Raw genomic sequence first — 13,981 nt, 5'->3', positions numbered from 1 at the left:
ATACTCAAATTCACATAAAAAGAAATCAAATAACCTTCAAATACATGCTGAGTGCAGTTCAGTGCCTGGGGCATGTTGGATGATGGATACCTACATATTGATTGCAAAGTAACAAATCAAGTGTCTGTAAAAGAGTTAGTTCCTTAAATATATCACAGAATGGTAGGAGCTGGAAGGGACCTCTGAAGATCATCCAGTCCAGCTGCCCTGTGTCTCCAAATAGGATCAGAATGCTGCCAGAGATGGAGACTCCACAACCTCTCTGGGCAGACTGGTCCAGTGCTCTGCCACCCTCACAGGGAAGACTTTTTTCCTTATGTTTAGATGGAACCTCCTGTGTCCCAGTTTGTGTCCACTGTCCCTTGTCCTGTCACGGGACACCACTGAGAAGAGTGTGTCTCCATCCTCCTGACAACTGCCCTGTAGATACTGATCAGCATTAATGAAATCCTGTCTCAGTCTGCTCTTCTCCAGGCTAAACAAACCCGGGTCTCTCAGCTTTTCCTTGTTCAGGCAGCTGTTCCAGTTCCCTCATTACCTTAGTGGCTCTCCACTGTACCAGTAGTCCCTTGTCCTTGAACTGCAAGTCCTCTGAAGACAAACACCACAGCTGTTAGATTGAAGGCTGTGGTGCACTACCATGGACTGTGCTCATCAGCGATTTCAGAGTCTTGTGGAAAACCAGATGACAGACATGCTGAGTGTTGTCTCCCTGCTGCTTGGCTATGTGCTAGGAAATGTTTTGCAGGTGTAGGTGCTCCTTGCAGATGGGGTGATAACTGGTGAGCTGAGTTATGTCCTTCTCTGCTCCAGGGAAAGTCTGTTGCTGTGCTGGAGAAATGGACAAGTTACTGCAGGAGTCCTAGCCCTAGGTGGCCATCTGGCATTTGTGCATTCCTAGTGTCTCCCTTTTGTAAACAATACTCTTGTGTTTAAGATATTTTGCTGTTCAGTTTAGGTTTCTGTCTGTCTTTGATGCCTGAGGATTACAATACACAAATTTCTCAGTGTTTCAAACTCCCAGGATGGTTTATTTTCTTTATGTTCTGAAAAGTGCTTGTTCCAGGGAGAAATCTGGGGCGAGGTCAGCATCACTGAAACACACCCATTCCTTTTACAGATGGATTCTTCCTGTACCTTAATAATACATTCATATCCAAACAGTCAAACTTGTGATTGTTTAAACCCAAACCACATGGACATGGTGAGCAGTGCCTGCCATACTGAATGGGCAGAGGCCTCTTGCTCATGTAGCTTTCCTTTTTCTGCCTTGGTGAAGGATATCAGCTTGCAGACTCTTGAAATACTTTGGCCTTCAGATAGATGAGCTATAAAGCTCACCAGAGGGAGAATAGATCCTTGTCATCTCTCTCCACATCGTTTTCCACTTCCCCCAACTATCCTATTTCAAACCCCGGGCCTGGGGGCCTTGGTCGAGCCCACGCGGAGTTTTTGTAACCAGCTTATTCAGGGACGTGATTTCCCTTCCTACTTCTGCCTGTTACCCTTGGCTGTGTGGGAGTCACTGCAAAAAAAAATGTTCCTCTGCTTGTGCACAGGGACTAGTTATAGAAGCAGAGACTTTCGTATGGCAGTTGTTGCATCTTCCACAGTGTGCCTGGAGTGCTTCAACTACAGAGAATCATAGAATTGTTTCAGTTGGAAAAGACCTCTGTGATCACTGAGTCCAACCATAGACTTACCACTACCTCAGTTTAGGAAGGATGTTGACTTGCTGGAATGAGTCCAGAGAAGGGCAACAAAGTTGGTGAGGGGTTTGGAACACAAGCCCTATGAGGAAAGACTGAGGAAGCTGGGATTGCTTAGCCTGGAGAAGAGGAGACTCAGGGGTGACCTTATCACTCTCTACAACTACCTGAAGGGAGGTTGTAGACAGGTGGGTGATGGTCTCTTCTCTCAGGCAGCCAGTACCAGAACAAGAGGACACAGTCTCAGACTGCACCAGGGGAGGTTCAGGTTGGATGTTAGGAAGAAGCTCTATACAGAGAGAGTGATTGCCCATTGGAATGGGCTGCCTGGGGAGGTGGTGGAGTCGCCGTCATTGGAGGTTTTCAGGAGGAGACTTGATGGGGTGCTTGGTGCCATGGGTTAGTTGTTTAGGTGGGTTGGATTGGTTGATGGGTTGGATGCGATGATCTTGAAGGTCTCTTCCAACCTGGTTTGGTTTATTCTATTCTAAACCATAGCCATTGAACCATCTCCCAAAGTGCCATCTCTACATGTTCTTTGAACACCTCCAGGGATTGTGACTCCACCACCTCTCTAGGCAGTGTATCCCAATGCCTGACCACTTGTTTGGGAGAGAATTTTTTCCTAGTATCCAATCTAAACCTCACCTGGTGCAAATTGAGGACATTTCTTCTTGTCCTATCACTTGATACTAGGGAAAAGAGACTGACCCCCACCTCATTGCCTCTTTTCAGAAGGTAATGAGCATTGTAGAGAGCCAGAAGATCCCCTCTCAGCCTCCTCTTAGCCAGAATAAAAAACACCAGGTCCCTCAGTCTCTTCTAATATGACCTGTTCTCTGGGACCTTCACCAGCTTCCTTGCCCTTCTGTGGACCTGCTCCAGCACTTCAATGTCTTTCGTGTAGTGAGGGCCCCCAAACGCACTGTATTTGAGGTGTAGTCTCACCAGGGCTGAATACAGAGGGACTTTTCTGATCCTGCTGGTCACACTATTGCTGATTCAAGCCAGGATGCTGGTGGCCTTCTTGGCCACCTGAGCACACTGCTGGCTCATCTTTGGCTGGCTGTCAATCAGCACCCCCAGGTCTTTCTTTATTGGGCAGCTTTGCAGCCACTCTGCCCCAAACCTGCAGGGTTCATGAGGTTCTTGAGACCCAAGTGCAGGACCCAGCACTTGGTGTAGTTGAATCTCATACAGCTGACCTCAGCCTGTTGATCCAGCCTGTCCAAGTCCATCTGCAGAGCCTTCCTACCTCTGGGCAGATCAACACTCCCACCCAGTTTCATGTTGTCTGCAAACTTACTGGGGGTGTACCCAGTCCCCTCATCCAGATCACTGCTCTAATCAGAGCAGTTTGTCTTCTCTGTTTTGACATGGCTGTGTTGAAGTGTCTTCAGGGTGCTCACCAAGGTGTCTCGAAGGCATGAGCTTGGGAGCTCAACCACTCAGGTTCAAAAATCTGCTGCCATCCCTTTCCCAGAGCATGGGGGATACTTACTGCATCTGGGTGTGCCTCCTTCAATGTGCTACCAGAGGCCTGTGGTGCTGTTAGTTGCAGCATCTCAGCTGGAGAGGAGGATGGATTTGGACTGGAGATTAGGAAGCAATTGTTTCCAGTGAGAGTGGTGAGATGCTGCAGCAGCATGCCCAGGGAAGTGGTGAATGTCCCCTCCCTGGAAGAGCTCAAGGCTAGGTTGGGTGAGGCTTTGAGCGATGTAATCTGGTGGGAGGTATTCCTATGCATGTCAGGGGTTTTGAAACATTAAGGTCTCTTCTAATCCAAACCATTCTATGAAACATCCAGGTTTTGGCAAGCTGCATTGTTGCTGTTGCCTTTTAACACCATGAGTGTAAGCAGTTAACTTTTGGCACGTAGTATATAAATAGAAAGTCAAAGGGAGTGACCTCAGTCACTTGTGTTTTCTTGGAGGTCATGAAGAGTGCCATTCTGTACCTGATTCAGTAGTAAAAGACTTCACTGAAACCATGCCTGCTGCCTGTGGATTCTGAACTGCTGCAGAACACTTCTGCCTTCAGGCACCACCGTTTTGCAAGCAGCTGATTTTTGGAGGAGAGGAGAGGGCTTTTTCTAAGAGTTGTGTAAAACACTTCAGAAGTGCTTTTTCCCCCTTTCTTTTCCTCTCTTTCCCTTTTTTCCCTGAGTTATTTAAATCATGCTAGACAGAATGGTTAACTATGGCCAAGACCTTAATATACCTTTGGGAATGTTTGAGCTTTTTCTAAGGACGGTTCTGTGCTTTACCTAGAAATTGTGAAGCCAGGGGTTTTCTGCAGATGGACACCTCTGCTGTGAGATCATATAGAAGCAGATCACTTCAGCAGGCTGGATACTGCCTTTGAACAGGTCATTCCTGCATCCTAACCTTTCCTGTGTTTGTGCTGCAGGTGCTGCTGTGGAGGTATGGTGGAGCTCGGAGGGGCTGGGAAGGAACACCTTACAGCACGCTGGTGCCATCTGATGGTAAGCTTTCCCAGCAGCTTTTCCCCCTTCCCATCAATGCCAACAAGCTTTTATTTGTTCTGTGGGAGTAGGGTGAAGTGATATTACTCTATCTACATACCTCCCAGAAACAGAAACATAGACTTGTTTTGGTTGGAAGAGACCTCTAAGATCATTGAGTCCAATCAGTGACCTAACACCACCATGGCCTTTAAACCACTTCCCAAAGTGCCACTGTCCACACATTCACTGTATTCACCACAGAAATGTATAATGTTTTGTGTGGTTTTCTTTATGCTTCTCCTGTTTTTAAAACAGCTTTTAAATTAAATGACAACGCAGGATATGACACTTTCACTTATTTTTCTTCTCTTTCCTCCCTTCCCCCCACCTCCCCAAACCAGTAACCATTAATTATAGACATGGTCTTCCTGTGATAACTCTCACGCTGCCCACAAGAAGTGAACGCTGCCAGTTCACTGTTAAGCCAGCACTGACCACCGTGGGAGCCTTCCTGCAGGATGTGCAGAGAGAAGATAAAGGAATTGAAAAGGCAGAGGTCTTTACAACAGGTACCTGACAGAATGTATACATCCCTTTTATCATAGTATCATAGTATCATTCAGGGTTGGAAGGGACCACAAGGATCATCTAGTTCCAAACCCCCTGCCATGGGCAGGGACACCCCACACTAGATCAGGCTGGCCAGAGCCTCATCCAGCCTGGGCTTAAACACCTCCAGGGACGGGGCCTCGACCACCTCCCTGGACAACACATTCCAGGGTTTCACCACTCTCATGGTGAAGAACCTCCTCCTCACATCCAGCCTGAATCTCCCCACCTCCAGCTTCATTCCATTCCCCCTAGTCCTATGACTAGGACTCAGAGGGGCTCTCCTGAAGCACAAATTCAGTCCTCCATTAGGTTTAGCATTGTTGCTGTTGGGGTCATTATTGAATGTTTCTGGGGTTTAAGTGGTGTTTCAGATGTAGACCTGAGCCTTCTTGGAAAGGTTGATGAAAAATGCAGAACTGGATATGTTACTGTTACCTTATTTATATCCCAGTAATGTCTTCTATTATTTTCTTCAGGTAGTTTCTCTTTGTAGTGCTATCTTTTAAATAAATGCCTCTCCTCTGGTTTCCTTGATATCTTTTTCTGTCTTTGCCGTGTATGATCAAGAGGACACAGTCTCAAGCTGCACCAGGGGAAGTTTAGGCTAGAGGGGAGGAGAAAGTTCTTCACAGAAAGAGTTGTTGGCCATTGGGATGTGCTGCCTAGGGAGGTGGTGAGTCACCATCCCTGGAGGTGTTCAAGAGGGGACTGGATGTGGCACTTGGAGCCATGGTTTAGTTAGTCACGAGGTGCTGGGTGATAGGTTGGACTTGATGATCTCTGAGGTCTTTTCCAACCTTATTGATTCTATGATTCTTAAATACAACCAGTCAGGCTCTTGAATGTGATGTCTGCCAGTTGTTCTGTGTTACCTAGAGCTGCAAGAATCTGTTTGCCTTACTACAAACTTGCTTATGTGGAAAACTTACTAAGAGCTAAGCAGCCAGGTAATTTGTGCAATGATAAAGGGCAACTTCTTGAGACTTTGAGCTCACAATCCCACCACTAGTGCTAAACCACTACCACTAAATCACATCCCTAAGCACCACATCCCTATGCCCAGGGATGGTGACTTTACTGTCTCCCTGGTCAACTTGTTCCAATGCTTGAAAAGCCTTTCTGTGAAGAAATTTTTCCCAATATCCAACCTGAACCAGTTAGTTAAACAAGTTTTCTATTTTATTTCCAAGACACCTTGGTTGGTATCTGGGCAATGCTTTCTAGTTTTCACACCAAAGTCTTGCCACCTCTCTCCTGGTGCTAGAGAAGAACTCAGTCTTAAAAGTAGAACTGAGATGAAGCTTTCTTGTCTGAATTTAGTAGAAGAGGTACTTGAATTTGGCTAACTAAAAGCAACTGTTTCTTCCTTTCCCTTCTTACCTCCCTGAAAAGGAAAAAAGGGCACAAGCCCCAAAAGGATAGCTACATCCTTACACAAAGACTTACTTTCCATCAGGTAACAGATAAAGAGAAGAAAGGGTGGAGTCAAAGAATCATAGAATTGTCAGGAACTTCAGAGATCATCTAGTTCCAACCCCCCTGCCATGGGCAAGGACACCTCACACTAGATCAGGTTGCTCAGAGCCCCATCCAACCTGGCCTTAAAAATCTCCAGGGGCTTTTACCACCTCCCATGGCAACCTGTTCTTGTGTCTCACCACCCTCATGGGGAAGAACTTCATAACAACCAATCTGAATCTACCCAGTTACAGATTTGCTCCATTCCTCCTAGTCCTGTCACTACCCAACATCCTAAAAAGTCTCTCATCAGCTTTCTTGTAGGCCCTCTTAAGATACTGGAAGGCCACAATAAGGTCTCTGTTCATTTCCAGACTGAACAGCCCCAACCCGAGAAAGTTAGTTCAAAGGTTCCTAACAAGTACATTTGTAACATTCTCTTTCTTCCTGGTTGATACTGCAGAGGGTTGCAGGGACTTTTAAAGGAACTGAAAATAGATTGATACCCCAAGAAGATCAGGAAGCCACAGATCTGCAGGAAACAGCTTTAGTTGCCTTTGAGACCACATTTAGCACAACAGGAAAATACCCCATAGAGCAGTATACTTCTGTCCTCCAGAGCAGTGGACATAGTATCATAGTATCATTCAGGGTTGGAAGGGACCACAAGGATCATCTAGTTCCAACCCCCCTGCCATGGGCAGGGACACCCCACACTAGATCAGGCTGGCCAGAGCCTCATCCAGCCTGGGCTTAAACACCTCCAGGGACGGGGCCTCGACCACCTCCCTGGACAACCCATTCCAGGGTTTCACCTCTCTCATGGTGAAGAACCTCCTCCTCACATCCAGCCTGAATCTCCCCACCTCCAGCTTCATTCCATTCCCCCTAGTCCTATCACTACCTGAGATCCTGAGAAGTCCTTCCCCAGCCTTCCTGTAGGCCCCCTTCAGATACTGGAAGGCCACAATTAGGTGTGGATCAGAGCGTGTGCGTGAGCTTTGTGTCCACGGGATCTTTCATGTTGTTCTGGATTTCTGAATGCTGTGTCTGCTAGGCAGCAGAGGTAGAAAATTCTCTTGAAAAGGTAATTTTGTAAGAGCTTCTTGTATGTTCAGAAGATAACCAATGGTCATTGTCAGCAGATGGCCTTCCCCTTGACAGGGAAGTTTTTGCCAAGAAGGATTCTTAGTGGGATGAGGCAGGGCCAGTCAAGAACATGTTCTGGCAAACACTTAACCTCATAGTACTGCTATCCTGCAGAGCCATTCATGACCAGAAGTGTTTGTGACTCACTGATGAGTCACATTCCTCTGTGCCAGGTCAGCAAGGGCTAACTGCTCATTCTGCTTCAGTGCAAACATTGGGTCACTTGTGAAACAAAAGATAGTTTCTGTAAGGAGCCCGCAAGTCTGATGTTTTTGGCATGGACAGGCTGCAGGTTCAAAAGTGGAAAGGAATTTGGGTGATTTTCACCTGGTTTCATCTGTTTGAACACACCCCCTCCCTTCTCCCTCCATCCTGACTTTGGATCAGAAACATTGTCTGCTTTGATTGAAGCAATGACTGTGAAACAGCTCTCTGGTCTGTAGGCTTCAAGTGTTGGGCAGTTTAGTGTCAGAACGGCTTAGATGTTCTTAGATTAGGAAGTTGATGCTGTAAAGAGAAACCAGTGGCAAAATACTGAGAGCTGAATTGAAATTTTTATTGTTAAAGGAAAAAAAATCACAAAGCCTTCATTTAGTTCAATTTCTCCTTCTGTGTCATGGAGCTATTAAATGAAACCCAAGCTTAGCTGAAAGTATGAGTGCTGTGTATGATGACTCACTTTCATTTGCTGTTCATTTGATTTTGGTCCTGCAAAAACTATGTAAGCAAAGCCCACCCCTTTGTCCACATTTGAACACTTGTGTTTGGGTGTAGGAAGGAAGGTAGCTTATTGAAAGTCTGTGGAGTGTTTTCTAAAACAAAACACCTCTCTTGCCCCTAAACCTTTCTGCTTTTCAGTTAATGAGAGGTTGGACAGGTTAATAAATCTGTGTGGTATCACATCCAGATCAGAAAGCCTGACTGGCACTCCTGCTGAAATACATTTTTTGCTTAAATGTCACTTTATAAATGTCACTTCAATAATTCATATTCAAATGAGATTTGATGTTCTATTACACTGGGGGGGGGGGGAGGGGGAGAATGAACGGATGGGCACATTAAAATTTCAGATTTTGGATTGCAAGTGGTAGCTGTTCAGGTTTGCTTTGCTGCCCACACAGAACAGATCAGGGAGCCAGCTGGTGCATTAGCTCACAGAGTTCTGTAGTCTCAGCCTCAGCAGGTGGGGTCCAAGGACAGGGTTCCAGTAAATAAATAATTGCAGGTGTGGAGCTGTCTCTGATCCCTTTCTGTCATGGGCACATAGGGACAGGTGGAGGAGCTGGGGCAGCAGCACTGTGACAGATATTTACATAAAAATCTTACTGTTTTGTAGCCTGTTCATTATTAATCCTGGGAGTAGAGCAGAGCTGCTGCTTCCCACCATTGCCCACCTCTTGGCAGGAGAAGGTGCCCTGTGTATGTACAAGAAATAAACACCAGGTCAAATCATAGAATCATAGAACACTAGAGGTTAGAAGGGACCTCCAGAGATCATCAAGTCCAACCCTGCTGCCAAAGCAGGATCACGTAGGGCAAACCACACAGGAATGCATTCAGGTGGGTTTGGGAAGTCTCCAGAGAAGGAGACTCCACAACCTCTCTGGGCAGCCTGTTCCAGCACTCTGTGACCCTCACTGTAAAGAAGTTTCTCTTCATGTTGAGGTGAAATCTTCTCTGTTCAAGTTTGTATCCATTGTTTCTTGTCTTATTACTGTGCACCACCAAAAAGAGCTTTGCACCCTCCGCTTGTCCCCCACCCCTCAGATATTGAAAGACATTGATCAGATCCCCTCTTAGTCTTCTCCAGACTGAACAGCCCCAGGGCTCTCAGTCTCCCGTCACAGAGGGGATGCTTGAGTCCCCTAATCACCCTCATGGCTCTCTGTTGGACTCTCCAGCAGGTCTCTGTCTCTCTCGAGCTGGGGAGCCCAAAATTGGACTCAGTACTCCAGGTGTGGTCTGATCAGGGCAGGGTAGAGGGCAAGAAGAACCTCCCACACTCAGTGTTGATGTCTTCCTCCTTGTCATTTACTATCAGTTCCCAGATTTACTAAGAGCATTAATGATGTTTGGAAGGGTGCTCTCAAAAACCCTAGCACTTTTCCAAAGGGATATCAATCTAATACTTAAAATTCTTTATGATAAATTATTTAGAACTTAAATCTTTCTTCTGCAGATGGTAACAAGGTCTCTGATGCAACCTTGATGGAGGTCTTATTGTTGAATGACTTTAAACTTGTTATCAACAACACAGCATACAGTGTGTCACCTCCTGCAAAAGGTAAGAGCAATGCTTAGGAACTCTGACTATCTTACTTCACCTAGGGGAACACATGGGAGGTCTCAGGAAATTGGAGCCTGTCTGGAGAAAGGAATTTGATTTCTTTGCTGGTTTTGCCACTGGATGGGACTGCTCTTGGGAATCAGAGGTTGGGAAAAAATGAAGAAGAGCAGGTTCTTGAAATGTTTTATATGGCCAACATTTTCCTTCCAGAAAAGCTGAGTAGTGAGCATGCTACTGAAATGGAAGATATCAAATCCTTGGTGCACAGGCTGTTTGTGGCTCTGCATTTAGAAGATCACCAGATCAGGAAAGAGAGAGAATTGCTACAGAAACTGGACCATCTGAAAGAAGAGCTGCTGCCTCTTGAACAGGTTGGAAAGCAGGGTTGTGGGTTTTTTTATAACTCAGGAGCATTTCCTTTAAGAGTAAGTCCTGTGATAGAAGAAAACAAGCGTGAACAGCTGGGGTGTGTCTGTCTGGTTTGTTTGTTTTGTAGACAAACATCACTTCAAATGTCATTCAAACGATTTTTAGGTCAGTTCTTTTCCCTCCTGCTGTGTTGATTCTTTGGGTAGAAACCACAGCACCTGGAGAAAGCTGTCATGAACAAGTCTCAGCATGGCTAGTATTGGGTTTGAAAATGTGTTGGCTCTGTGAGTTCTGAAAAATAAAAGTGGAGTGGAAATTATCTGTGGCTTAGGCTAAGGTCTTCTGTATCAGCAGTCATGCAAGTAATGGTTGCCAGAATCCAAGAAGGGAAGGTATTCATGTTGATCTAGGGCAGGCTAAGCTTACCCAGCATGAAAGGAGGAAGCCAGAAACAGCCTGATAAAGTGTACAGGCTTTTCTTTGGCTTCAGACCTTCTTTGTGAGGACCAGCCTAAGAGTTAACCAGAGCAGCCTTTAATGTTAAATGGAAGTTCAGTGGAAAGAAGGGGGGATTAAAAGGATTTCTTGATGCACAACAGCCAGGAGTTATGGTTGTCCTTGGAATTCAGTCCTGTTCTTTCTTAGCAGGCTAAGTTGGTAAGAGGAGTCACAAAAGGTGCTGAAAACAGATCTAGCCCAGCAGGAGAAAACATAGATGAGAAGCCTCTCATCAGAGGAGCTCTCAACAGGTTTCTCTATTTCTTTTCCTTAGATGAAAGCCAGAATCATGGACAGTGCAGATGCCAAGACCTCCAGGCTTCTCTGGATTGGCTTAGCTCTGATGTCAACACAAGGGGGAGCATTGGCGTGGCTCACCTGGTGGGTCTATTCCTGGGACATCATGGAGCCAGTCACCTACTTCATCACTTATGGGAGTGCCATGGCTTTCTATGCCTACTTTGTGCTTACTAAACAGGTAAGTCCTCAGTTTGTAAATGCCTGGAGTGTTGAAAATCACAGTGTTTGGGGTCTGATGGAAACACACTTCAGTGAGTAGCCTGTACATCAGTCAGGGGCTTGTTTGATCTCCAGTGCAGCTGGATATGAATGTTATGTTATGGAAAATAGAGCCAGCTGGTCTGTTATACATGAGCTGCAGACCAGCTGCTGAGCATGACTACTACCTGTAAGATGTTCTAACCTAGTGATGAAAGAAGTCTCTCCTTATACATTTTTGGAGGTCCCTTTGAATAGTAAATGGCACCTTGCTCACTGCTGCACAGGGAGAGCAGCTAGTGGTGCTGTGCCACTTAGTGCATGTTGCCTTACAAAAGCAAATCACTGACCAGCAGCTTTTGTCTGCTGGAGCTTAGCTATAATGGGTGCAGGATACCAAACATTTTGGAACCCTGGCAGTTGCATTACTGAAATACACCTAATTTAGTGCCTGAAAAACAAATATTGCTTTGCTCTTTGTAATATGACTGCTTTTCTGTGACTTTGAACAAATGGAATTAAATCTAGAACAGCTGAAGGGGAGCAGAAAACAGGCATTGTTTAGAAGAAAAAGAGTTTGTTGACCAACAAAACCCACAGATCTTAACTGAGCTGCACAACACAGACTTGTCCTGAAATCCTCTGAGGTTTGGAGAAATGCTGCTTTTTCCTGGTTTAGCTCTGTGCTTTACTCCCAAAGTGGACATCTTGATGGTGTTGAGCTTCCTGTGACACCAAACTTTTTGTGAGAGGTATGTGGAAGAGTAACCAGCACTTGATTCCATGTCACCACTGGGTCTACAGACCTTGTGAGATGTTAGTGAAAAGGGCAGATGTCTGTTTTTGTGAACAGCTGGCTCTGAATCTGAATTTTACTTCTCCTTACCGATTTTTAAGAACAACTAAGGCTTTCCTACTTTCTCTGAGTAGATAAAGACATTGCTACTTGGCATTTTTTAACAGCTGCTGATGTCATTGTTTAGGACTTTCATAGAATGCATTGGATTAGAAGGGACCTCTAAAGTTCATGTAGTCCAACCCCCTCTGCAGTCAGCAGGGGCATCCTCAACTAGATCAGGTTGCCCAGAACTCTGTTGAGCCTCACCTTGAGTATCTCCAGGGATGGGGCCTCAACCACCTCCTTGGGCAACCTGTTCCAGTATTCCATTTCCTCATGGTAGTAAGTCTTTGAGAAGTAGTAGCTGAACTTTCTCAGACTCCTTGGAAGTAGTGTCCATTGACTCAGGTGGCTCCAGTCATGAAAATCTGTATTATACTTGAAAAAAATCCTTTAAACTCCATAAAAATCATTCCCTGTGTGTATCTGAAAGGTGCTTAAGACCTGTTAGGGTAGCCTCCTAACAGACCGTGTGTGTGTGTGTGTTGAACTAGGTAAATCTTCCTGAAACAGGCTGAACTCCTATTGAAAACTCAATTCTGCAGATCATCCTCTGTCCTCTACTCAGTTTTCTGACTAACCTCAAATATATGCCCTGCTTTCTTCACCAGGACTACATTTACACTGATGCCAAAGACAGGCAATTCCTCCACTACTTCTACCGGAAATCCAAAACCCAGCATTTTAATGTGGAACGATACAACAAGCTCAAAGAAGACCTGGCAGAGGTATTTAAATACAGCCCTTAAATAATGAGGTAGCCTCTGGTTTAAGACCTTTTTTTTTCCCAGAAAACTCTTAGGCTAACAGAAAATTCACCTCAAGGTTTGCTACCTGCATTCAAAACAGTGCATTGCTTATCAGCCCACTTCCAGCTGTTCAAATAACCAAATGGTGTTTGCCACTGACGTAGAAACTCCTGCAGTGAGTCAGCAGAAAGAGAGACCTTCAGAAATACAATTTGAAACCAAGTCAGTTTATCACTCTTAATTCCTCTTTTTTTGTATACTCTAATGGTAATTTTGGCCATTTTAATAGAACAGCTGCATTGCTTTTGGAGACAGTTTGCTGCACTGCTGTGATAGTAACAGTCTCCTTCCTTCCGTGAAAGGAAACTGTCTTCCAGAGTTCAGCATTTGACATCTTAATCCTATTCCTTAGGTAAAAGGCTTAGATTTACAGAATATGGGCAACTGCATGGAAAAGGTGGGCTGTGCACCTAGGAGAAACCTTGTGGTCTTCATGACAAAGTGTAGGAAATCTCTCACTGCTCAGTTCTTACTCCACCAACCCTGTGTTCGATGTCTTGTAAAAGAAAATTGGAACTACCCCTAATTACAGCTCAAGAGCTTTGGTTCAGGATATCATTTTCTGAGCCACATTTAACATAAGGATGTTTTTTCAGTAGCCTGCAAATTCTGTAATTGGAATTTCAGGAAAATGATACTTTGGGGTGTGGACAAGTGGGTGAAGTGGCAGGATACTTGCTTCTCTCTGGAGACCAGCTGAATGACCCGAGCAGGTCTGTAGATGTTTAGCATCCTCCATTTGATCAGTTTGGCTTCTTGCATAAGGTCAGGGCCTTCTAAAAAAGGAAAGATGCTGAAGTGTGAAAAGGAGGATAAAACAGAGGGCTGCAAAAGGATGAACTCTCACTTTCTCTTGCCATGGCAGGCAGAAGAATCCCTGAGGCGTCTGCGCCAACCTCTGCACCTGAGGCTTCCAATCCAGGAGCTCAATGACAAGGACTGACTTTGGTTTTGTACATATTACAACTGCCCTTTGAAAGCTGATACAAACCTTTAGTTACTCTACAGAAACTGGATATTTTTGACCACTATAGTTTTGACAGTTGCAATAAATATCTGTGAAAATGATTTGGTCACTCAGTGGTGTGGGTTTGGTGGTTTTCTTTTAAAGCCTTATGAAGAAGCTGCTGAAGCAAAGCTTGTCAAGGTATTTGTTAAATCTCAGTAAAATAAATCACAAAATGTTAGGGACTAGAAGGGCCATCAAGAGGTCATCCAGCCCAATCT

General features: G+C 45.1%; 1 protein-coding gene across 2 annotated transcripts in view; it reads left to right on the top strand.

Annotated features, from left to right (window-relative positions):
• The window catches only part of MCUB (mitochondrial calcium uniporter dominant negative subunit beta), a 50,972-nt gene extending 37,138 nt beyond the window's left edge, over positions 1-13,834 (top strand). For both annotated transcript variants that reach the window (XM_068137453.1, XM_068137454.1), the window contains exons 2-8: positions 4,119-4,194; positions 4,578-4,745; positions 9,575-9,679; positions 9,893-10,053; positions 10,824-11,027; positions 12,557-12,673; positions 13,620-13,834. In XM_068137453.1, the coding sequence (XP_067993554.1) occupies positions 4,119-4,194; positions 4,578-4,745; positions 9,575-9,679; positions 9,893-10,053; positions 10,824-11,027; positions 12,557-12,673; positions 13,620-13,697 (909 nt within the window). In that variant the 3' untranslated portion in view covers positions 13,698-13,834. The remainder of the gene's footprint in view (positions 1-4,118; positions 4,195-4,577; positions 4,746-9,574; positions 9,680-9,892; positions 10,054-10,823; positions 11,028-12,556; positions 12,674-13,619) is intronic.
• Positions 13,835-13,981: the final 147 nt, after the last annotated feature.

Source organism: Melanerpes formicivorus, unplaced genomic scaffold (assembly GCF_026170545.1).
Source record: "Melanerpes formicivorus ecotype bairdi unplaced genomic scaffold, bMelFor1.0.p_v2 SCAF_4, whole genome shotgun sequence".
Classification (NCBI taxonomy): Eukaryota; Metazoa; Chordata; class Aves; order Piciformes; family Picidae; genus Melanerpes; species Melanerpes formicivorus.
The sequence above is the reverse complement of the archived record's forward strand: the minus strand, read 5'-3'. Positions and strand labels throughout refer to the sequence as shown.